Source organism: Populus alba, chromosome 1 (assembly GCF_005239225.2).
Source record: "Populus alba chromosome 1, ASM523922v2, whole genome shotgun sequence".
Classification (NCBI taxonomy): Eukaryota; Viridiplantae; Streptophyta; class Magnoliopsida; order Malpighiales; family Salicaceae; genus Populus; species Populus alba.
The window spans coordinates 2,825,444-2,852,264 of record NC_133284.1 but is presented as its reverse complement, the minus strand read 5'-3'; the positions used below and the strand labels follow the sequence as shown (position 1 = coordinate 2,852,264).

General features: G+C 31.7%; 1 protein-coding gene across 1 annotated transcript; it reads left to right on the top strand.

Annotated features, from left to right (window-relative positions):
- The first annotated feature begins 21,180 nt into the window (after positions 1 to 21,180).
- Positions 21,181 to 24,891, top strand: LOC118061242 (protein NRT1/ PTR FAMILY 5.4). The gene is made up of 5 exons (XM_035074664.2): positions 21,181 to 21,380; positions 21,479 to 21,696; positions 22,013 to 22,264; positions 22,466 to 22,734; positions 23,838 to 24,891. The coding sequence occupies exons 1-5, from the start codon at positions 21,242 to 21,244 to the stop codon at positions 24,718 to 24,720; spliced, it is 1,761 nt and encodes a 586-aa protein (XP_034930555.1). The 5' UTR covers positions 21,181 to 21,241; the 3' UTR covers positions 24,721 to 24,891.
- Positions 24,892 to 26,821: the final 1,930 nt, after the last annotated feature.

Below are 26,821 nucleotides of genomic sequence, written 5' to 3'. Positions count from 1 at the left end.
TCAACTCTCTGTGGAATGTTCAATGTACAAGAGATGTTGTGTTTGTATTTTCTATTTACCTTCCTGCAAAAAAATCAATGTTAAACTGTCCATCGCACATAACAATAGCAACAATGCTTAAACAATAAATATATATTTCGTGTTACAAAATATATCATCCATAATGTAAATTACATGAAGAAAAGGGTTTTACACATGGCTTCGTTTTGATAGTTAGTCAAAATTATCTTCTTCTTCATCACCAATTGAATAGTCATCACCTTTATTGCAATCTTCAATATGGATATCATCTTCTTTATCGACATTTCCTTGTCTGTTAGAGCTCAAAACAACGTTCAACTCCACTACGTCAACATCAACATCAATAAGACTATCATCATAAACATGAAAATTTGAATTTTCTTCCAATTCAATCGAAGGAGCAACTCGATATGGTTCAACCAACTCACTAACTTGAAAGACTTCATTCCGCACACTTGTGTCTTCGTTCTCATCCTGAACAACCTCGACATGACCCCGTGGTTTCATTTTTAAAACAGACAACCAATCAACTCTTGATTGATCCTTTCTAAATGAAGGAGTGTATGTGTAATAAACTTATTGACATTGCTTTGCGAAAACAAAGACATCGTTTATGTTGCGGAGTCTAGCTTTTGAGTTGATTTCGACCAGACCATGGTGCCTATCAACTCTAATTCCTCTGTCCGTCGTGTCATACCAATAGCATTTGAATAAAAACACTTTATTCTGCTCGCTATGATATTGTAGTTCAACGACCTCTTCTAATCTACCATAGTAGTCAACTTCTAACTCACTATTTGTGGATCCTTTAACACAAACACCGCAGTTGTATGTCTTTCTTTCTTGCCCGTATTCTTCAGTATGGAAAACATATCCATTGATAAAATACCCATTGTAGCACTTAACTTTTCTTTTAGGCCCAAGGCTTAGTGAAAACAATGACTTAGACGCACTCCTTCCTATTTGATAAACCTTGTATACATGTAATGTACATCAATAAATGGTAAATGAATGATAATCTCGTAATGACATGCATACGTATAGTAATCTTGCAAGTTAGAATGAGTTTGTGATAGTGCTTACATGTGTTCTGAACCATATGACAAATTGTTCATCTTGTAATTGAAATATCTGGGAGTCGGTCAGCTGCGAGTTATTGGAGAGCAAATATTGTCGATGTTGCCTGCAAGTGATAATGAGTGTATGATTTCACAATATATAATTAGCAGTATATTACAGACAAAGTTTAATTTGTATTGCACATATATAAACTTACTGAATAAATGGTCTCAGCTCATCACAGTTAAATAGAACATAGTTGTGTGCTTGTTTGAATTCTATTTCCGACAAATATCTTTCTCTTACGGCATTTTTAGGTGTGGGTCATCCAGTATTGGAGAATATTGACAAGTTCCCACTGGAAGGCACTTCATCGCCATCATCATGCCGTGGAACGCGATTGATTCTTGTTCTCAGATGAGGTTCGAAATAGTACGAGATAAATGTTGAGATCTCTTCAACAATATAGGCCTCAAATATCAAAGCCTCTACATTCGCCTTATTCTTAACCTTTTTCTTGAGATTAAACAAATACCTGCATTGAATTACAATTCAAGTATTTCCAATTAAAAAAAACATATAAAATACTTTTAGATATGAATTCCATTGCAACTGTAATATCTAACCGTTCGAATGGGTACATCCATCTATATTGGACCGGTCCTCTAACTTTTGCCTCGAATGGTAGATGTATAGGGAAATGCTCAATTCAGTCAAGAAATAAAGGAGGGAATATCATCTCAAGTTTGCATAGTGTCTCGATGATATTCGTTTGAAGCCTCTCAATGTGCTCAACATTCAACTTGCTGGAGCAGATATCTCTGAAGAAATGACTGATCTCCGTCAGTGCATCCCACATTCCCTTTGGCAACAAATCACGAAAAGCTAATGGGATGAGTGTTTGCATAAACACGTGGCAGTCATGACTCTTCATTCCATACAATCTCCAGTCCTCTATGTTAACAAGCATTGATATGTTCGATGCATGTCCATTCAAAAAACGCAGACTCTTAAGCCATTTGTAGACTAGCAGTTGTGTGTTTTTCTCTAACACAAAGCTTGCCTTTGGTTTTGCGACCCGTGACTCCTCATAAACCAACTCCATATTTTTACGGTTACAGTATAAAGCTATATCCATTCTAGCCTTGATGTTGTCCTTTGTCTTCCCCTTCATATCCATGAAGGTGTTGAAAATATTCTCAAACACATTCTTTTTTATGTGCATGACGTCAAGGTTATGGCGGAGAAGATTGGTCTTCCAATAAGGAAGCTCCCAAAAGATACTTTGTTTTACCCAATTATGGGTCAAACCAAAACCAGGAAACTTTTGCTTACCTGATTGAAGGCCAAACACATTGTCACCATACTCTGATACAACATGATGCAATTCTTCACTAAAAAGACGCGGGGATGCAACATCTTTTTCAACTTTGCCAACAAAAAAATCTTTTCTGTTCTTTTTGAACCTGTGATTAAGTGGCAAAAAGCGACGTGACAGTAAAAAAAAAAAGCTTTACCTCCATTTGCTAGCGTGAATGCCTTGTTGTTTTCCATACAGTATGGACATGTGAGTTTCTCATGTGTGCTCCAACCAGAAAGCATTCCATAAGCTGGAAAATCATTGATAGTCCACATCAAAGCCGCCCTCATAAGGAAATTTTGTTTCCTCGATATATTATAAGTCAGAGCTCCGAAGGACCACAACTGTGCCAGCTCATCAATCAACGGTCGAAGACAAACATCTATATTTCGTCCCGGGCTGCTTGGACCGGGTATGACAGTAGATAAAAACATGAACTCCGGCCTCATACACATTCCCGGTGGCAAGTTATAAACTGTGAGTATAACCGGCCAACAAGAATAGGGAGTAGCAAATGATCCAAATGGGTTGAATCCGTCTGTACACAACCCAAGACGGACTTTCCTTAATTCAGCTGAAAAGTCAGGATGCACACTGTTAAAACGTTTCCACGCTTCGCTGTCAGAAGGATGCACCATCACACCATCAACCGCATCATGTGTTTGGTGTCATGTCATGTGCTCACCAATCCTTAGTGACATGAATAACCTCTGCAGTTTATGTGTGATCGGGAAATATCTAAGTTTTTTATACGCCACTAGAGTCTTTCCCCTGCCAGTTCTGAGTTTGTAACGGGAATTCCCGCATGTCATGCACTCGGTCATCTCAGCATTTTCAAGGTAGTATAACATGCAGAAGTTATGGTACATGTCAATTTTCTAGTATCATAAACCGAGGGGTTTCATCATGGACTTCGCAGCATAGAAGTTCTCTTTCAGCCTGTTCCCTTCAGGTAAAATGCTTCTTGCCCAATCAATAATTTTGTCATCAAAGACCTCACTCAACCCGTGATCTAACTTGATGGTGAACACCTGTGCCACGGCCGATAATTTACTGTGGTTTGTGCAGTCATCCCATAATGGTTCGTCAAAATCTTTCAACAAATCAAAAAACATAGCTGCCTCTGCATTAGGTTCTTCTTCTACGATTGGACATTGACTAACATTACCTTGATTCATTCTTATTGCATCTATAACTATATTTCTGTAAGGATTAGTGTTGTCATTTGTCGCTTCATGCACGTTGCTAACACTAAAAGTTGACCCAACCACCGTTTCTCTCATTCTCCTATTACTAACAAATACCTCTCCATGTGCATACCAACACTGGTAATCCTCTATAAACCCTTTATGTAGAAGATGCATCATTACAACATCTGGATGCATATATTTTTTATTTTGACACTTCCTGCATAGACACCTAATACCGCCTCCAGTAAAATTTCTGGGAATAAATATTGCGAAATTAATAAAACCCTGAACCCCATTACAATAATCCATCCTTCGCAATCCTTGGGGTGAATCTAGATACATCCATGAACGATCATCCATGACTTCTATCGAACCTCTATAAAATTATAATGACATCGTGTATTAATTAACTATGTTAGGTAAATAAACTTGCAAAAATATTACATTACCTCAAGATTATCCAACAAACCAATCACAACTTCTCATAAATATTAAATATTCATTATCATTTCAAAACAAAAATTACCACTCTGCAATACCATCGATAAAACTTAAAAATGACCCATTAAGCAAGCTATTAATTATTTCAAAATAGAACATGTAATTCGGTAATTCCACAAAGTTTTAATAATTTACAAACAAATACAATTGTAAAAAAATCTAAAACAAATCATAACAAGTATAAAATTATACATTCATATACTACAAGTTTGTTTGAGAAATAACAATAAAACACGTACATCTACTAACAAAAATACATATACTAAAAAAACAATAAAATTGACATTTAAATGTTAAAATTTAAACAGATAGAATTACTTACAAAAATTGATAAAATTCATCGGTAAATCAGAACACGGATGTTGTGACCACAAAACTTCAAGAAATACAACTTGTTGTGCTGAGATGAGAAAGAATTTTGTTTGGGTGCGAGGGGGGCTGGTTATTTGCAGATGGGGAGAGTTAGGATTAGGAAGAAGAAGGAGAAATGGGGGAGGAGAGGGTCGGCAGAGGATACATACATTAACTTTTTCCGACAGATTCACCGACGGGTTCAATCCGTCGGCTATTCTGACAAGAAAATAGACACGTCACCGTACGAACATGCTTTTCAAATCCCTCGGTGATTCCATCGGTACTGTTGACGGTGAATCGGTCACTCAGCTGTATTGGTCTGCCATTTCAAATCCGTCGGTGAGTCCGTCAGTATTTTTGATGGTGAATCGGTCCAGTCACCCGTACGGGTCGACCGTTTTGAATCTGTCGGTGATTCTGTCGAAAATATCACCCGCCAAAACCTCCATGTCAGCTACCTGCCCTTTTTTTCTTTATTCTGAACTTTCCGTCCGTAATTTCAACCTCAAATTACCGACAGAAATATTCCATCGGTGATTCCGTTGCTATTAAGCGAATTTATGGTAGTGCTCATACCCCTTCTCCAACAATTGTCATAAGCTCAATATGTTGCTTTTCATCGTTGGTATATAATAGACATCACCAATAAATTGATGACTTTCATCTTTTAATTTAATCAAAATTGCATATTTTTCTTTGATGATAACCTTTGAATGATTCGTAAAGGTGACACTACATCTAATTGTTTTATCAAGTTCCATGAACTTGTTTTTATCTCCACACATATGGTTACTTGCTCTATTATATAGATATCACATGTTCTTTGTCTTGAATTCTCTCATCATGTACTGGTAATAGGATAGCTTCCTTCTCCTTTTCTATCACTAGATTTTCATTCCCCCAACCCTTTTTATTGGACTCCAGCAACCTCTAATATAATGACCTACCTTTTGACAATTATAACATTTAACTTTTGATTTGTCAAACCTGGATTTCAAATTGCCATTGTTAGTGTAACTAGTCGACCGATTTATTTCATACAGTTAACTGTTTGACTTGTTAAAGTTGTCAAGACCTCCTCTTTTAAATTTGTCTCTTACTCATTTTCCATTGCTTTGTCTACGTACTCAATTCTTTAGAAATATCCAAAACTATATTGCGTTGAAAAAAGTATTTGTGCACCCATATCTTACTGAATCTCATTGACTCTTTTCTCATAAGCTTGTAATTTTCCCATGAGACCTTGTATTGAAATAACATTCATATTTTGTAACTCCTTTATTGTGACCATCATATAATGGAACTTCTTTTATAGTTAGCGTAAGATATTCTCTACCACATGCGTCTCTTCAATCTTCTTCTCATATCTCTTTATTTGATTGAATATAGTCAACACACTTGCAAAGTATTCTGAAACATTCTCTGATTCAAGTACATGTAACTTTTCAAAATCACCACGTAGCTTTTGTAAACATACTTTTCTCACATTGTTAGTTTCTTAATTTGATTCTTGCAAAACTTCTCATTCTTACCTAATGGTGGTTGCGTTGTCCACTAAAAAATGGCATCATCCAAACATTGGTGGATAATTGTTGGTGCTTGTTGATCATTCCTTCTTGCCTTTTGCACGGTCTCCTTTTGGACTGAAGTTAACATTGCTTCATTTATAGGCTCTTTAAAGCCCTTTTCAACCATCTCCCATATGTCTAAGGAACCTTACCAAGCTTTTACTCAAATACACCAAGTTTTATAGTTTTTTTTTTTATCAACCTAGGATATTGAAGTGAGAAGTTTGGATTGACCATATTAAATAATCAAATTTAAGCTTTGATACTACTTGTTGGAAGAAAGATAGGTGTGATATAAGATCAAAAACAGTAATACAAAGTCAAAAACTCAATAATAAGAAGAACATTAAGAGAAAAGCATACTTTTATTAAGTGTTTCTCTCTAAACTCTCTAGCTATTATCTCTCTTTGTATGCTGCTTAATAATGATGAATTACAAGTTTTTTTTTTTATTAGGACATCAAGTCCTAGATAATTAAAGAATTAAACTAAGACAAGAAAATCATAATCTAAATAAAAATTATATTCTACTGACTGAACCGGTCGATCATTTTTCAATTGGTTGATTTATTTATTTAATTTAACCAATGAACTGAATTATTATTAAAAAAATAAAAATTCAAGTTTAATTATAAAAAATTGTCAAGTGAAAGTTATTGAACTCATACTCATAATGCTTCAATTTAAATGTATAATATCATCTCAAAAGACTATCATAGCTAAAAAACTTAATTCGTGAGTGATTTTCTAAAAATAATTTTATATTACTCCTCCCGGCCAACAGCTTCATGTCTTAGGGAGAAATAACAATACGTGTTGTCTTCTTTTATAAAATCTTTCTGTCTTTGAGGCTGTAGAAGTTCTAACAAATCGTGTAATGGCTGCCATTTTTCATAACATGTACGGTGTAGAAGGTTGTTTGTCTTGAGGTTCAACCAAAGAAGATATTGTAGACAAGGAAGCAGAATTTTCAATTCTGTCTCCTGTTATGGCTGCTGGTGATGGTGGTTGCAGCCGTGGAAACAATTGATCTCTGTGTTTCATGGGATTACGCCGCAGAATGGCTCCAAAATGGATCCAAGCGACCAAGATTAGTCTTTTTTTTATTATTATGCTAGGTTTTTTTTTTTATGAAAATTATTGGATGTTCTCAAAACCCTAATTTGTTATTGATAGGTGATCTAATATTCTTCTTTTACGACAAGTTTCATGGGCTTCCATTCCCTTGGATTTGGCTCTTGGGTTGTGCTAGTTTTTCGCTTTCCCAGGCTCGTATCCTTCTCCTCCTCATAAAATTAAACACTAACAAGTTATAATTTTTCTTTTTCATGATCCGTTGCCTTAGAGTGTCTTGTATACCTAGAATTCTCTAGATGAAGAAAATTAAAATTGAGGAAAAGAACTATATTCAAGTCATGGACTGTGTAATTGAAAACTAGGTGCATGTCATGGAATAGAATCTTCAACAGTCGAGTTATGATTCATTACAGTGTATGAAGTCTCTAGCTAGTTCACTCTTTCTGGTGCAGTCAGTTCAAAACATTACTGGGAGACAGGCCACCTGACGAGTTGCAGAGTTCTCAGGATATGGCCCTCCAATATCACACTGTAGGCACACTGCATGCATACTCTCAAGTCTCCAGGCAATTAAAAAGTAGCCCCCCAACATTATTACTTCATCAAACCTGTAAATTCCTCGATGCACATCATAAAAATAATGTTCAAAGCTTGGGATGACAGTGAATCCACAATTCCACTCTCTTCTCCCTTTTTTATGGAGAAAACAACATTAATTTCATTAATGGTGGGATCATCTTCTATTAAAGTGAATTTCTAGAGCATCCAAGGTTATTGCCTGCAAGTGAAGGGTGGTTGTGTTGGGAGCGTATGGGGCTGGTTTAAGTGGCAAAGTTAATGCCAAAAATGGCTCAGCACCCATTAATTTGCCACAAAAAAATCCCATGGTGGCCATAGGCTTGCTCTACAAGTCCCTCTATATATCATCAAGTTGTCTCTTGCAAGTGAGCTCCAGCGCCATGGAAGAAGTAGCTAGGTTCTGTATCAGAAATTTGCCACCTTTCATAGGCTGAAATCGAACCCACCATTGCAAAAGATGCCACTTATTACAATATTTGAGAAGAACTGAAAGCTTTCACATCATCACATGATAATCAATAGGAAAAGCACTGCAGGTATTGGTCTGTCACGTGAAGACTATACCCGTGCCCAGAAAGAACATAAATGAGCTTGCCATCAGCCATGAGCTCCATAGGTAGTCATTTCCATGGTTGATCAGTCATGTGTCCCACGATTCTAGCCCAGCCCACTTGCCTTGCACTCGTTTACTTCACTTTTAAATTATAAAGAAACTGTGCACCATGGAAACTCTCGTTTTTGAAAACTATAATGGAGTCAATTCAAAACACACTATTTTGTGACAAGCCACCTGATGGGCTGCAGTTTTCTCTGTGTGTGGCCCTTCCATCCACAGTGACGCAGGCACACATCCAAGGTAGCCATTTCAACATGATCAGAAACCTTGTACTGGATGTCTTGTTTAAGCCATAAAGCTTAGGCTACTTTGAGTTATAAACCCCATTTATATGGCCATATTTCTTTCTTCAACTCGTCTAATGATTTGGGAATAGCCATAGATGTCCCCTTCTCTTGAGTCATGTTGACCCTTCGACATTGATACGAACCAACAACTTCAATTTCAGGAATCTCTTTCATGTTCTTTAGGGTGATAATTCAAACAGATATTCTGATATTTTCCCAACTCAAGGAACACGCGCAATTAAAAAAATCTAACCAAACTCTTCAACTGTTCACCTTAAATTCAAAAAATCATACCAGAGTGATGGAAGAAAAATGGTATGGTATGTGATCCATGGCTTTAAGTCCAATCAAAGGCAGGTCATATAATTTATCTTTGCTATACAATCCAGTGTTATAGTGCTGGACCTTTCAGTCCAATCAAAGGCAAATCATCTTACAACAGCTATCAGAAAAACTATTTCTCTTATTTTCCAATGAGATTTAGATCTCAATGACGATAATGAAGAAATATTTTCTTGATTATCGGGTCGATCCAAGCTATACCAAGCTTTTTATTAAAACCATTAACGTCATAGTCTTCCACTTTTGATGTACAGTGATGAATTAGATGAAAACCACTGCCTACGACGACTAGCTAGCATAGGGTATTGGCTTACATTCAGGAAGGAATGGATTTATTTGAATGATCATGTTCGAGGCTTCAATTTTCTATTCAACATTATAGGTTGAATTAAGGCCTATAAAGTAAATGCCGATAGTCTCTGCTCTTGTTTATTATTATTAGTAATATTTATAATAAATTAACTAAAATGCCGTTCTCTGTTTTGGATATAATTACACTTTACATTCTCTATTTTGAAAACTTTATACTTTCCACCTTTTATTTTTCTATTGATAGCATTAATTTTCCATTTGTTGAGTGGATTGTTACCAATTGAGTTGATAATTGATCAATAATGCTGTAAAATGATAAAACAACCCCTGAAATTCTTGATAAAGTTTATATATTAAAATTATGATTATTTTTTCTTAAAAGGCTGATTGATTAATTTGTTTCTTAAAAGGCTGATTGATTAATTTGTGATGGAGCCAAATTTGTAAAATCTAATAGTTCTGAAAAGCTAACTATAGATTTGTCGGTTGCAAATCATGCAAAAAGTATAGCAAACTTGTTTATGAACTCGTAGAACAGAACTAAACCTAATAAAAGATTTGTTCATGCCAAATAAAAAATATATCAAGAAAAGTCTATAACATTCGATCTCATAGCCGGATTAAGCTCAAATTTTACCAGATAATTCTACATTCCTAGTTATATATATATAGGGTTGGTAGATTATAGCCGGCTGAAATCTGAAAAATCCTCAAATTATGCACAGAATATATTATTTAAATCAATTTCATTATTTTTAAATTTTTATCTTACTTTTAGATTTTATACCGTTTTCTCTGCTTGACTCAGAATTCTGAATTTTATACCTTGTAAAGATTAGTTTTTGATATTTGTATGGAGTTGTTAACCGCTTAAAAAAACAAATTTATTGAGTAATAAAACACATAATTAGGATTCTTGCGGTGATAACCTTTTTCGGCATCAATTTTATCTTTCTTTAAGTCATTTTTTCCTCATATTTCTGATGATATAACTGCTTGATTTAAATAGTAATTAAGAACTCTTACGGAATCATGCACAGACATATTATATATAGTTTGTAAGAGAAAAAAGAAATTAAATCGCGAAACAATGTGGGCATTATCAACAGCGATATAGTTTTCATGGAGGCTAGCTAGAGATAGAATCATGATAGTGTGCAAGAAACAGTCGTGAAAAAACCAGAATGCTTTCATTTGAAAACACGATTCTGAAATGCAGTTTCCTCATTCCATGGCCCTCGTCTGCAGGGTGACAGTAGTGGTAGATTGTCAAGGCCACAACTTGACAAAAGGCATCGTCAAAGTCTCCTGCTTAAATTCAAAAAGCTTAATGCATCACTGCGTTTTGACTTGCTTTCGAAGCTTGTGTGAATAAAGACTTGGAAACGTGGACAGATTCTGCACAGCAATTTTGAAGCTGTTTCCAGTCCAACCCAGATGCCAACTTCTTCAGGAAATTGCTATTCAATTACTGCTCGGAGTGATCCTGTATCAGGAGATGAATTAAAACTAATTATACATGTAATAAAAGGAAATGGTATAATTATAAAATTTTACTATATTTTTACGGTGATAAAATTATAATATTTTATTTTTTTACTAAGAAAAAAAAATTTTTCATGATTTTTTTTTTATATTTGATATTTTTATTATTTTGCACTTGACATATTTATTACTATTTTTAATAATATTTTTTTAGTTTTTCCTTTTTTTTTGCTTTACAATTTTTTTGGAAAAAAAATTATTTTTCACAATTTTTTTGTTTCTATCTTTATTCTTTTGTAATTTTTTTTTTCTCCACACTTATTTTTAGAAATTATTATACAAAGATTAAAAAAAATAATATTTCACTGTAGCAATTGCAACATTGTTTTTTTTTTTTCTGCTTTGTTAAAAACTAACTTGAAATGTTACATATTTTTATTGACGCATATGATCTTTATTATATTTTATAATATGTAAGCATTGATTCTTTGATTCACAATTATATTGTTTATTTAATATAAAAAAACACATTAATAATACCTACATATTAATTCTTTTATATTAAAAAAAATTATTTATCTTATAATGAAACGAATCTTGCCCGTAGATTATGCAAAAAGTCTTGCATATTTATTTATTAATCAGTGAGAGAGAGTTGAGTTTGAGAGTTATACTAGATAAACAACTTAATAAACAAAAGCTCATAGCTTTCAATTTGATTATTTTAGACTGTGATTAAATTTTACTAAAAGATTTTATAGTCATGGTTCTATAAAGGACTTGGACTGTGTTATAACTACACGATCGAGGTCTGAAAAATTTTTAAATTGGGTTTAAAAAATAATATTTGAGTTAATTTTGTTATTTTTTTTTTATTTTAGGATTTTTAGCTCAATTTTAATTATTTGTTTTTGCTTATTTGACTTGAAATTGTGATTTTTTTTATAAGTTTTTGATTTATTGAAGTTATAAACCTCTTAAAAAAACATACTACATTAAAAAAAAAATTCAACAATAAAATAAGAGTTAGAGTTGTCATGTTGTTAACCATTTTCAGCCACAATTCTATTTTTCTTTTGCCTGCTATCTTCTTATGTTGTTTTTCGTCTATTTACTTTTATGTACCACAAAAGCTGGGGGAACATTGCCGGATGCTTGGTATTTTTGTTGCCAGAAGTACAATATACTGTGGAATTGTGCATTGCTCAATCCAAAATTCCTAAAGCTTACATGAACAGCTTGTGAGCAATATAATGTTGCGGATCATAAAAAATAATATAAATTTTATTTAATAGTTTAAATTATTAGATTGAGATAATTTTTTAATATAATATTAAAATTTTAATAATCAAATAATTTACAAGATTGAATTTTCTTATTTCTATTTATTTTAAAAATATTAAATATAAAATAATATAAATCTTAATAAATTTTAAATTCAAACAATTTTCACCTGAGAGTATATTTCTATCATGACCAACTTACAGTAGCCAGTACTAAATGCGATTCATGTCATTACTATGTAACTTCATTCACCACCAGCTTTTATGCACATGCATGAACCTTTGATGTGAATTGTGTATTTTTTATTATTATTAATATTACATATAATTTAGTGATAATTCACATCACCTTTCCTTTCAACCCAAAATAAATTGCAGACTCTTCTGAATAGATTTGGTAGGTTAAGCCATGATGATTTGTAATTAGATCATCTTCAACTAGAGTGATCATTTATTTAATTTTTTTGACCTCCAAGATAGTGGAAGTTGTTCTTCAGAAACATTCCATCATTTTGAAAAATTTTCCCTTAAATTATTTAACTCTCATTCTTTCGTGGTGGGGTCAATCTTCCTCTGTGCACGTCGGTATATCCCTGGCCAATTAGATACAATTCTTTACAATATGATTAATCTTTTCATCAATAACTTACAGCATAAATTCACAGAGTAATGTTATTAGAGTGCTTCCTGGTAGTCAGGAGACCAGTAGTGGAAGAGTTCATCAATGCTTCGTGAATTGTTTTGGTGATCCTAAAGTTCAAAGTCCGTATCATTTTCCCCCCTTGTTTTCTGCTGTGACTTGGTTGGGCAAGCCATGCTAGATTGAAAAAATGTAAAGAAAGTTTTGTTAGGTGGTGTCGAGCATATTTTCCCCTGAAAAAGGAGTCGGAGCTGCGATAATCCATTACTCGCCTTGATTGTAGGGTCCAAACCTGTCGGCAAATCAGCTCAGATGCCAATTGTTCGGTGTTCTTGAGCCTATCTCCGCTTCAAAAGCCAACTTGCAAGGTGGGGATTTCCTTTACACTCACAAACCTTTCACCGGCCCTTAATCTCCACAACCAACGTGGGATAAACTCAACAAGTTTTGAGTTGAAATATGACTAATGGGTGCTCTTTTTTTTTTTCTTTTTCTTCTAAAGCATATCATTATTATGATGATTCACATCAGTAACGCAAATGGGGCAATATATATATATATATATATATATATATATATATATATATATATATATATATATATATATTGTAGTTTTTGCTGTAGGCCAATGATCCTAAAATAACTTCAACCCAACATTTTTCAGTGATATCAAAGCTAATCTCACTACTCGTTTTGGCCCAATGGTGCTAAAAATGAACCCCTACTAGCTAGCACTCTTGCTTTCCATCCTTTGACAACAACAAGGGTACTTTAATGGCGATTGACTAGGATATCATCAAAGAGAAGACGCTAGCTAGCAGCTAGCTTCTCCCCAATTTATAATTATATGACCATTTGCTCAAAACATTTGCACTTCGGATTGTTGGTAATCACGCACCTCTTCAACTGTTAATTTAGTGATCCGTGAGATGATCATCAATCGTCCAAATCATGAGCTCTATGAATTAAATGCTCGATCCTTGCCAAATGGAAAGCTAGATTTTAAAATTATTGCTTAAATGTTGGAATAATTTCTTGCTGATCTTGTCATCGATGATGCACGCAAAGGTAGTGCAGTCGGTATAGAATATTTCTTAGAGCTTATCGTCATCTACAAAAAGGAGTGCATTTTCCACTAGTAAAATCGCAGCACTCACTTAGGAGTGGTGCTTTAGGAGTTCTGTCGACCTATAGTATCCCAGATAGGGTAAACGTAATTATCTAGTAATCTTCCAAGAGCTGCTCGGGTGCTTGCTTGGTTTGCTACTTACAGAATTCATGGTCGCGATAAAGAAATTCTCAAGAATTAATACACCATTTTGTAACCGAGAAAATAGTGTATATATATATATATATATATATATATACTTCAATCATTTCTTTTTATGGATAAGTCCTTAATGCAGGAGATTTTGGGGAACTCAGCTGTCAGGTATGAATTTGTTATAATTAAACTACGTAAAAGTCTAAGAACAAAAGAAAGACACATCCATCAAACATTGTTTTCATAAAAACAAATGAATATAATTTTATATTTAATTATTAAATCACACTCAAATTTCATTTTACACGTTGTTTTATTGTAATTCAATGTGTTATAACCAGTTAAGGTCTAAAACTTTCTCAAACTACACTCGAAAGATTTTGTTTTTTAGTTTTTAATATATTCTAGGGTTTGTCTTTTTATGTTTAGAATAGAATGGTTCAACGTGTATTTACACAAACAACTTGTTATGTAATTCTGAAAAAGTATAATTTAATTGATCAGATTCTAGATTTACTCTCTAAAAATTACTAGTTCGAGTCTCACAAATCTCAAGACTACTAGAGACTCATATTGTCATTAATTTTAGGGCATGTAAGATTAATCAAGGTGCGTATAAATTAGTCTGGACACCTATGTAAATAAAATAAAATAAAAACAACTTGTTATGTATTTTTCATATCAATTTTGACAAAATAAAATTGAGCGCAATCTTTCTCCTCGTGTGTGAGAAAAAAAAATCATTTCTAGGGTTTTTCACCTGTTTTTTCTTTTTTCTATTTTCCTTCTATTCATTATCTATTAAATTCAAGTTGTGTAAGAGTCTGCTATAAACCCTAAATCTTAAAATGCATGGTCCTTCAACACTCTATATGTTAAAATGAAAACATGCATTCAATTAGTTGTGGCTATAAGAAGGTATATATTGGGAAGTGTTGGATTAATTTTAAACCTTATATACAAATTCGGCATCATTGTTTTAATTTATCACAAATAAGTCATTATCTCGTGTGCTATTCAGAATGTGGATTACATGTTTAATTAAAACTTAACCAGCTAATAAAACTAAAAAAGAAAAGAGTGAAGGAAAATCTTAATTTTGATGGCTTCCATTATCCTGATCTTTTGACTTGTGCAGACAGAGATATATGGAGAATTAATTACTTGACCAAAGTCTAAAAGTCCACATATACATATTTGAAGCATGTCATTAACTCTGACGTGGTTATCAAGGATTTCTACACAAATCTTTTAAGATTAGAGAGCAAAATATGAACCTCCACAGACATGTCGGCAAGCACGCTGGGGAGCATTTTATTAATAAGATAATGAAATTTTGGTCATTTTCAACATTACGGGGTTTGTTTCGAAGTGTAGTTGTAGTTATTTTTTAAAATATTTTTTATGTTAAAATATATTAAAATGATATTTTTTTATTTTTTAAAAAATTATTTTTGAGATCAGCACATCAAAACGATCCAAAACACATAAAAAAAATTAAATTTTAGCAAAAAAAATGAATTTATTGGGAATGTCGTTTGCACCGTGTTCCCAAACAATATCTTATAACCTAGTTTAAATTGATTTTCAAATTATGTCAATAAAACTTAATCTAGTCAGATTGGATCAATTCAATTAAAAATTTAGTTTGATATTTTTATTTTAGAAAAATTAAAAAGATATCATTTTAGATTGATAGTTTTGAATTGAGTCATGGATCAAACCCGTGTAATAACTTTATTTTTAGTATATATATATATATATATATATATATATATATATATATATATAAAAGTGATCCATCAAGAAATGTTAGACCCCACTAGAAGAAGTTGATTTCTCTTATAATTTTCATTTCTGATGTGGATGGTCAGAGATGTTGACCTAAATTACTGGGTTGTAGTCATTGGCAATGAGAAAGTAGCTTAAGCAGAAGAAGAAATATGGTGGGCAATGAAGACGAGAGGGGGGTGGGGTAAGGAGGGAGATGACTTGATTCACATTTACTCTAGTTTTCTTTTATTTCTTAACCTCAATCTTACATGGCATCCGTGGAGGATTTAAAAATACTTTTTAATTTTCCAGTTAAGTCATTTAATAACTTATCAGTATTATATATATAAAAAATGCATCTCACTATTAATGTTCTTACATGTTAATAAATTTTAGTATTTTAATGTTTCATAAAATATTTACTATTCTAATAACGCAAATAAAAATTTAATTAGTGTTATAAAAAAAGCACATAATCGTTTTTTTTTTTCCAAACTACATATGACTCTTCCTATTAAAAAAATATTAAAAGTAGAATAAGAATAATTTTTGTGTTGAAAAAAAAATAAAAGTTCAATATACAAAATTTATTCCATTGTAAAATAAGAAGACAAACTCATAATTAAGAGAGAGAAAATACATATCTGTTTAATTAATTTATAAAATACATATTTTGATATTAATAATTGATATAAGAGCTTTTGGAAAAATAAATATTTTTTTAATTTTTTAATTTAGAAATTTTATTTTATTATTCAGTATTAATAGATTTTTATAGTTTTTCTATTTGTAGGAAATATTTTTTTAATTATTTTTCTAATTTTATTGTTTTTAATTGTTATTTTTTTATTTTGAATCATTTTGTGTGAATAAATTTTTTTTTTAATTTTATCCTTTGACATTTAAAGTTTTTTGAAAATTGAACTTTGTGGTTTTTATATATTTGATATTTTCGATCAAATGATTTAGATCATGGGTTTTATAATCTAATAAAGATTCATATTGTTTTTTTACTTAGCTAGTGGTTAACTATTATGTGTTGTTATTAAAAATTCTAGTGATGAGATTTATGATGGAGCAACCTATACACCAAAAGATTATTGGTTTTTCGATTAGAGAGGTTGTGCTTAAAGAACATCATGTTGGATATTTTCATGATGGATGATGGTTTTCAACTAACAAGGATCTATCGCACGAATAATTTGAACTTAAAGACAAGTGTTTTCTAACCCAAAAATACAAATGCATGAGATTTTTAGGAAAACAAATATTTTATTTAATTGTTTTAATTTCTTCTTTTTCAGTTTAGAATTTTTTTTTCTTATTTATTATTGCTAGAATTTTTTAATTTTTCTATTTGAAATGAATATCTTTTTTTCTCATTTAGTGTTAATAAGGTTTTATAGTTTTTTTCTATATAAAAAATTGTAGTAGCTTTTTGGCAAAGTGAGACGCAATTTACTTTTTAAAAGTGATTTTTAATTAAAAATACATCAAAATAATTTTTTTAATTTTTTTTATATTTTATATCATCACATCAAAATTATCTAAAAACATCTAAAAATACATTAATTTAATGATTTTTAAATAAAAAAACTTTTAAAAAGTACCTGCAGGATAATACCAAACTCTCAATAATACAGGGCAATGCAACAAGATTACTATTAGGAATTATTGAGAATAATTTTGCTTTTAGATTATTTTCAAAACTGTTTTTAGCTTAAAAAAATATTGCAAATAGTGTTTTTTAAGTTTTTTTAATAATTTTGATGAACTAATATTAAAAATAAAAAAATTTAAAAAATAATTATTTTAATATATTTTTAAATAAAAAAATATTTTAAAAAATATATTGCATTTTAATCTAAACACAGAAAACATCGTTATTCGTGGGAGAGCAAAAAAGTCATTTCGCCATTAGCCATTGTACTCATAAACAATCGTTTTCTTACCTTATTAAAAAAATCAACATAATAAATATACCAACCATAATTAAGGGCAGGATTTTGGGATAGCCCAAAAAACTTTTTGTACTATAGCCCCCTTTTGATGTGATGTAATGGACTAATGTAATGGTTGTTTTTGTATTTTAAAATTGTTTGTAAAAAAAATTAAATTTTTTTATTTTATTTATTTATTTAAATTAATATTTTTTTAATATTTTTAAATTATTTTTATATGCTGATATTAAAAATAATTTTTAAAAATAAAAAATATTTTAAAAAATAATCACAACCATACTTTCAAATGAACTATAAAAAGATTGGTCTTCACATCAATGTATCTACTGTTTTATGGCATTGAAAAATTTTGATGTAAGAAATTAGTTTAAAATACCATTAATTATTTATATAAAAAAAATTGATTTAATGGGACGATACACATCCCACTTAGACCAAAAAGAATCTGTTTAACATATGCTTCTTCATATACACTACATGTATTTAGACCAAAACCCTATGGTCCAACGTCCCCATCGGTTTCATGCCCACTCCACCTGATTAACGGTCAACAAATTGAAATAATATGCTCATAGTTCATTCACCCATTAAAATATAAACAAATTTAAACCAAAATACAAAAAGAAAATAATGTATCATGAATTGCATCTGATATTAATCTAAAAGTATCTTATCGGACATAAGCACAATCTGTTTTTTGCGTTTAAAACTGTATTTCAATGCATTTTAAATATATATTTAATTTAAAAAATATTAAATTGATGTGATTCTATCGTTTTAATTGATTAATATTAAAAATAAAAAATTATGAAAAAAAATTATTTTAATAATCTTAAAATAAAAACATATTATATTATAATACCAAACACACATAAACACATAAATATATCTAATTGTTTACCAAATACAAAACACTACATAATTAATGAGAAGGGTTCGATTATTAGGTATATATTAATAATTTTTTTATTAATGTGAGTGTTTGGGCCAGCTTGTGCGAATCTCGACTAATTTCAAAAGTTTTGAAGTTAACGACCATGAAAATCTCCAGTAATTCTAAGAAAATTCAAACTCGTAATTATTAAAAAACAAATTCAAAATCCGACTAATTAAGTAACCCCTCAAAATTATATATAAACAATTTTTAAGGGTTGGCGTGATGGTTAAATAAGTTTGTTCTCTCTTTCTCTTTTTTTTTCTAGGTTTAAGTCACGAGGAAAACACTCGGATAAATTTATTAAATATTTTTTTTTTTCGTTTAACGTGGGTGTCCTGGCCAGCTTGTGCGCACCTCGACTAATCCCACGGGCCCTGAAGTGAACGACCATGTAAGCCTCCAGTGGCCATCATATGAGTAATCTAGGGCTCGAACCTAAGACCAGAAAGGGAGCAAACCTCTTGGTCCAAAACTCTTATCACTGGACCACCACCTAAATGTTTTTAATACACCAAGTCATTGCGAGATGTACGATCATAAAATTGTTTAAGAAAATATTTAATCTTTGTTAACACACAAGTTAACCTATAAATACCCTTTAACAAAAAATGGCAGAGAAAAGTATCGAAATACCGCTCGAAATCTTAAACTTTTCCATGTCTCAGTGAGCGTATGTAAATATAATTGTATCAATGATTTTTAAAAAATTAATTTTTTTATTAAAAAATAATTTTTATATGTTTTGTATCATTTTAAAATAATTTAAAAAAATATAAAAAATATATTATTTTAATATAAAAAATATTTTAAAACATAACTGTAAATATACTTTCAAACATTTTTTTTTGGGTAGAAATTAAATAGGATGATTGTATGCCAAGTAAAGTGTTGTCTATGCCAAGTAAAGTGTTGTCTGTTTCCCGTCCAGAGATTTATAAGGATTTCATCCGTGATGAAGTCAAAGCTTATAAAGATATATTCACAAATATATATAGGTCAATATTCTCTTAATGAATTAAATAGTGGAAGAATTCAAATCTAAAACCTCAGAGAGATTGAACATTTTTTTATATATATAATTATAGAAATTACTTGGATAATTCAAAATATCACCATACAAGATCCCCTTTTTGTGGATCATGTTGCTATATATATATATATATATATATATATATGAGATTGATAGCAAATCCATACCCTAATTCAATCCATTAATTTTCTATAAATGTAAGGGAAAAATTAAAAGAAAATCATTTGATCAAATGATATGTTCTGAGTTACGTACTCAAATTAAAAAGAAATCTATTTCCTATTTTATTTCATTTTTCATTTCCTTACAAATTAATGTCGATTCATGTTCTTTTCGATCTTTTTTTTCCTCTCAATTTTATGTTTTAAGTTACTCAAGTTTTATTACTATATATATATATATATATAATCTAGATTGGATGGTGTCCTGATCTTACCACTGGAACCAAGCTCTTGCCAGCTGTTAGATGGTCACTTTCTTCATATTTTGTTGTGATCAAATGGAATTTCCTTTGTTTTCGTTTATTTGTAGGAAAATAATTTATAAATTCTTGAAAAATATATATATATTTTTTAATATTTGAAAACATCATAAAACAAATCTAAGAAAATAAATTACTTTCCAATGTTTAATGAAAAGTGAGTTAGAAATCATTTTTATTTTGAACATATAAAAAAAATAAGTTGGAAAATAATACATTTTGAGTTATTACTTTAAAAAAAAAATAGTAGAATTTTCATTTTTATTAAACATTTGTTCTATTTGTAGAACATTGAAAATATTTTTTTTTCTATAGTATCCTAATTTTTATAATATAATTTATATGATTCAAAATGTTTGATTATTGTATAATATAAATTGTTTTGCACTTGAAAATATTTTTTTGGTAATATTATCTAAATTAAAGTATTATATGTACTAATATATCAAATTAATATACTTTTATATTGTATCAATATATCCTAATATATTATTTCTTATATAAATATACCATAATTTATTATTTTCTAATAATATTACATTTTAAAGTATTAGATATATATATATATATATATATATATATAAAAGAATAATAAAATATTATACAACTTTAGTTTTTAATCCTTCATGTAATCTGTTTTTCGTTGTTTTAAATTGAAAAACATTTTTCTCCATTTAAATCTTATATTTTTTTTTAAACGTAAAGTGAATTTCATTGAGAAGTTAATAATATAGTAAAAAAATTCAGAAAAATACTTTTTTTAAAAAAATATTTTTCATCAAACAAATAAGTTCTTAGTCTGATTATAAAGATGTTTGGAATTATAATGCATGAGTTTTTTTTAAAATAACTTTTCACTTGAAAAATATATCAAAATAAATTATTTTTTAATATAAATACATCAAAATCATAAAAAAAAAGTTAAAAAAATCAATTTAATTTATTTTCAAGCTGAAAATACTTTTAAAAAATACCTAAAAATAAAAACAAAAATTATTCCAGACACCCCCATCTTGGTGGCAATAAGTTTGAAAACATCTATAAATACTAAAGTAATGAGGTAGAGTTTCCATGTAAAATTAAGGCCTAGCTGCCCAACACCATCAATCCCCCACCTAGCCATGTCCAAATTCTCACAACCTTCTGTGGATAGCACCGTTGCTCTCATCATGACACAAAATGGCCGAGCAGAGACCAAGGTTGTCTCCACCCCACGAAAACCCTCCAAAGGTGGCTGGAATGCTGCCATCTTCATTATCTGTAAGCTCACTACTTCATCATCTTTCTCTTCTTTGAATAAAATTTCATCCTCTCTTAACATTTAAGATTTTCATTTCATTATTTATGTATGTCTGCAGTTGTTGAAGCGGCTCTGAGATTTGCCTACTATGGTTTGGCTGGTAACCTCATAACATACCTCACAAATGATCTTCATCAGTCCACTTCTACGGCCATCAAGAACATCAATACATGGGTTGGTGTCTCGGCGATCTTCCCTATCTTTGGAGCTATTGTAGCTGACTCTTTACTTGGCCGCTTCAAGACCATCCTTCTGTCTTCAACCATTTACTTCATCGTATGTTCGCTAGCTAGCTAGCTACCACTTTTAACTCCCCTGATTTTGAGGAATTGATGATTCTTTGTAACCCAGAAATAAGCTGATCACTGTCAAACAAAAAATAAATCTCTTTGCATTGAAGAATCTTGGTGCGTGACAGTTCCTGCCTAAACTAACTGTTCCTTGTGCATATGGATTTAAAACCTAGTCATAATGTACAAAGCACATCCGCTAGCTAACTTCACTGACCTTGTTTTCTAGGTTTATTCTTTATTATGTTCATTTGTGTAGTTGATTTCGTTGATGATTTTGCTCACATGACTTTATATCACAGGGGATGGTTCTGTTGACCCTATCAGTGTCAGTGATTCCTACGCATTACAGGGAGGCTGTGTTCTTTATCGCTCTCTACATACTAGCTGTTGGTGAAGGTGGTCACAAGCCAAGTGTGCAGACCTTCGCCGCGGATCAGTTTGATGAGGGGGAGCCAGAGGAGAAGGCAGCCAAGAGCTCATTCTTCAACTGGTGGTACTTAGGCATAGTGGTCGGTGCATCTTCAGCTATATTGGTGGTTATTTATATCCAGGTAACCAAGTTCTTGAACTATTTCAAGGTTTCCGGTTCAAAATGAGAGTGTCACTTGACTTCTAACACATTCATTCTATCGGCGGAAATTAATCTTTCGAGTTCTGTCAAGTTTTCCGACATTTTGAACTAAATTCATTAATGTTCCAAATGCGTGCAATTGATTAATAATCGATGTTTTCAAATGTGAGTACGTGAATAGGACAACATCGGATGGACAGCAGGGATTGGAATCCTGACAGGAGCTTTAGGGGTGGCACTGTTTATTTTCTTGATAGGAATTAAGAGATACAGGAAACAAGCTCCAGTGGGAAGCCCTTTCACAATGGTGGCACAAGTATTTGTGGCAGCCACGAGGAAGCGGCGCGTGGGCCAGACGCGACAAGGGTGGGGCATATGTTGTGAGGCAGGTGGGACCGACATCGAGGGTCAACCCCGGAAACGAACTTTGGCAGCCACTAATCAATTCAGGTATGGGTCCATTCATCAAAAGGCAAGCATATTTTATTTTCTTATTTTAGTGTAAGAGTATGCTCTCATCCTCAATTGCTATGTTGAATTGAAGAACAATGGGGGTAATGGTTTTGGTTGGGGTCATATCAGTGAACATGGCTACCTTTAATGGGTTTGACTGGGATTAAACAGGCTAGATTCATTGGCCTAAAAATTCTCATAGTAAGGGTGCAGGCAGCGATTTATTTGGATTTTCTGATCAGAAAAGGTGCTGCTGCTTTGTAGGCGAAAAAAACGCAACCATGCAGAGCATCTTATGTATGGATTGATGAGATTCACTGCCTGCATAATGACTCACTGTTCTGACTTCAAACACTACAAAAACATAATAATTTCTTCAAGACCAAGCGTCTGTCACTGCCGACGAAAAAGTTTACGTAACAATAAAAATTCAGTTGAATCCTCGAGTTTAAGTTTAAGACTCTAGCCTGTTAATCCTTTTCTTTTTTATATTTATATATTTTTTTGGATTGTCGAACACTCGCTTACAGCAAGCAAATATTCCTATCCTCCCTTCAGCCAAAGATGCTAAAACTTTCATTTTTATGGTAGATTCAGCTATCAAGCCCTTTTGCCTTGCTTTCTCTTAAATAGAATCAAGCCTGGCTTCTGCAAAAACCATTAGCAACTTTAATCTTTTCTTTCTCTAAAACAGAATCAAGCCCTGCAATCTATAGAATCACTGATAGCTTTCTTTCTTTCCATTAGGTAGAATCAAGTCCTTTTTGTTTGCTTACTTTCCAGGTTTGCTTCTCTGCTTTCTCTTAAAGAGAATCAAGGGCAACCTCCAGTGAAATCAAGACCTTCCAGATCAGAGAGGGACCTAGCTAGTCTTTGCGCGTAGGTTGGCCGAAAGATACGCCAGACTATATAACACCGAAAACTATATATAAAAAAATATATGCGATCAATTATGACTTGCTGAGATTAGGTTAATAATAGAAAATCGTAGTGGTATGAAAATTAAGGAAATCTCATTTTAAATTGCTGAGAACTGCATATCATTTATATCCACAATTTCTAGAGTTGTTGTGCTCATAAATAACATGTTGATCATTCAGGTTCTTGGACAAGGCCACGATCATTGACGATTTAGATGCCTCGAGCAAAACAAGGAACCCTTGGCGGCTATGCTCACTCAACCAAGTGGAAGAAGTAAAGCTTGTCCTGCGCCTCCTCCCCATCTGGTTAAGTTGCTTAATGTTCACTGTAGTGATAGTTCAAACACACACTCTTTTCATCAAGCAAGGTAGCACAATGACCAGGTCCATAGGACCAAACTTCCAAGTTCCACCGGCATCATTTCAAAGCCTCGTAGGCCTCACGATCCTCTTTACTGTCCCGTTTTACGAGCGTGTTTTCATCCCAGCAGCGAGAAAAATAACCGGGCACAGCTCCGGTATAACAATGCTGCAACGGATTGGCGTTGGCCTGTTTCTGTCTATTGTAGAAATGGTAGTGGCAGCTCTAGTCGAGGCTAAGAGGGTTAGCATTGCAAGAGAACATGGCCTCATGGACATCCCAAAAGCAACAATACCAATGAGTGTCTGGTGGATACTTCCGCAGTACATGATCAGTGGAATATCAGATGTGTTCACGGTCGTTGGATTACAAGAATTGTTCTATGATCAAATGCCGGAATCGATGAGAAGCATGGGAGCCGCAGCGTATATAAGTGTAACTGGGCTTGGGAGCTTTTTCAACACTGCAATTATAACCGTGGTGCAGGCCATTACAGCGAGGTCCAGTGGCATTTTGCTTGGCAACAATCTTAACCGTGCCCATGTTGACTACTTCTACTGGATCTTGGCTGCATTGAGTGCTCTAAATTTTTGTGTTTATTTATGGGTTGCTCATGGTTTTGTGTACAAAAAAGTTGAAGGTGAGAAACCACAAGAGGGCAGGGAATTGGCCTTTGCTGAGCATTTAGATGCGAAAACATGAGGTCATGGGACCATATAAATGGTGCTAAATCTAGTAGAAATTCAAACTACATGCATGTTAATGTTTATGTTTATGTTAAAGCTTGAATAGATAGTGTTATAAGATGTCATCAATGTTTGTGTGAGGAACATTGTGGTTTAATACTTGAAAATCCATAGCTTTTCTTAATGAGCTTGATGTTTCTCGTTGAAAATTGGTGCCATGTTTTATTTTTTATGCTTGGAGATCCAATTAAAACAAAAATTCTTAAAGGATCTGGTTGAAATTTGAGTTATAGTTTAAGGGCTATTTTTACGTTTGACTGCAATTACACCCTCATCAACTCTCTCATATAATTAAACTTTCAAGTTGCATTAATTTAATTTCTGAAATTACTGCCAGCTAGTTTCAACCACTGCCGAGTCTTAATTCGATCCAAAGCACAACCAAGATGGGATTGATCACCACATGATCATATACTTCTATATATAATCTTATCATTATTATCGTCTCATTGTTTGATTATACGATGAATGGGTGTGTTAAAGTCTTGTAATAAGACTGTATGATATTGTTAATTATTATGGTTGCTTTTAAAGAAACAGGTTAAAAAAAATTATAGATTATAGATTTTTTTAAACTCAAACTCTTACCAGGTGAAAATTTAAAAAACAGGTTTAAACAATAAAAATCAAGTAATTTTTAAAGTTATGATCAACTCAAAAACATCTCCAACCACACCGTACCATTATGCCAAATAAAAATACAAGTGCTAATTTGATTAATAACATTGAGTTTTAATTATTGTGATTGTCAAACTTTTCCGTGATCATCTTATTTGATTTAGAACTCGAATCATTCTGTTATCATATTAATTTGTGAGTTGTTGAATCAACTTGAGTCTATTATTTTTATTTAAAATGATGTTATTTTAATTATTTTTTTAATTACATGATTTTGACTTGACAGAGTTCCCATTGGGTTTGGCTAAGTCAGCAAAGATTTGATCGTGTTAATATCAAAAATCAATTCAAAATAAAAATTAAATTAAGTTATGTTTTGAGTTATTAATGTAAACCGTAATAATGATTTGTTTTGTATTTGTTGAAACATGAATTTTCCAAATTTAACTCCTTATATAAACTCTTTTTTGTGTGTGTTGTAGCTTAATGAAGTGAGATTAGTTAATTTCTTTTTCTTGAGCACTAGCACATAGATTTCCTTCCTTTTATCTCTTGCATTGTTCTCCCGTGAACTTAGTTCATGGAGTGCTTATTGTTCACATAGTTTTCGTTTTTAATTAATATCATAAGTACATGGCATCGATATTGCTCCTCTTTCGTTTATGAAAAATACTGATTTTTAAAACAGCAAATTGAAACACATAACACTATGTAAATAAAATTATGCAAAACTCAATTTCCATATAGATTAAACTCTTGAATCTCAAGAAATATGATACTCTAATCTAATTAAATATTATATATCATCAAATTATATTTCATAGTCATTAAAACAAGAGATATTGGAGATAGTAAATAACAAATTTCATTTTACTATCATGAAAAATTATAGAATATATTTAACTAAAATATGTTTAGAAAAAGATATATTTTAACTTGATGAATATGTTTGGTATAAAGATAAAGCAAGGAGGGCAAGTCAGCCTTCGGAAACATGGTTGTACCCCTTGTTTTTAAAAATATTAATTTTTTTTTGCTGAAAATTAAAATTTTTTTTTATATAATTTGAATTTTTTTGATACGCTGATTTCATAAATAATTTTTTTAAAAAATAAAAATATATTATTTTGATGCATTTTGGCAAGAAAAGTACTTTGAAAAGCAATCGCAACCACACTCCCAAATAGACCCTTCGTACTCTCTAATTAAATGGATCATTTTAGTAGGGGTGAACAAAAAAACCGATAAACCGAAAAAACTGGAAAAAAAATAACTGAAAAAAAAAAAACTGAATTAACTAATTAAAAAATCACAAAAAAATTCTGGTTGGGTTCGGTTTTGATTTTTAAAGTCTGAAACCAATTGAACCGAACTGGTTCAACCAAACCAGCACTTAAAAAAAAAACAAATATAAATAGGATGTTTTTTATAACCCTAAA

What these genes read in the sequence shown, in the direction of transcription:
- LOC118061242 (XM_035074664.2), top strand. Translation starts at nt 21,242, where the DNA reads ATGTCCAAATTCTCACAACCTTCTGTGGATAGCACCGTTGCTCTCATC. An exon ending in CTTCAACCATTTACTTCATC is followed by an intron (nt 21,697 to 22,012) that starts GTATGTTCGCTA and finishes TTTATATCACAG; the next exon opens with GGGATGGTTCTGTTGACCCT. An exon ending in GCAGCCACTAATCAATTCAG is followed by an intron (nt 22,735 to 23,837) that starts GTATGGGTCCAT and finishes TTGATCATTCAG; the next exon opens with GTTCTTGGACAAGGCCACGA.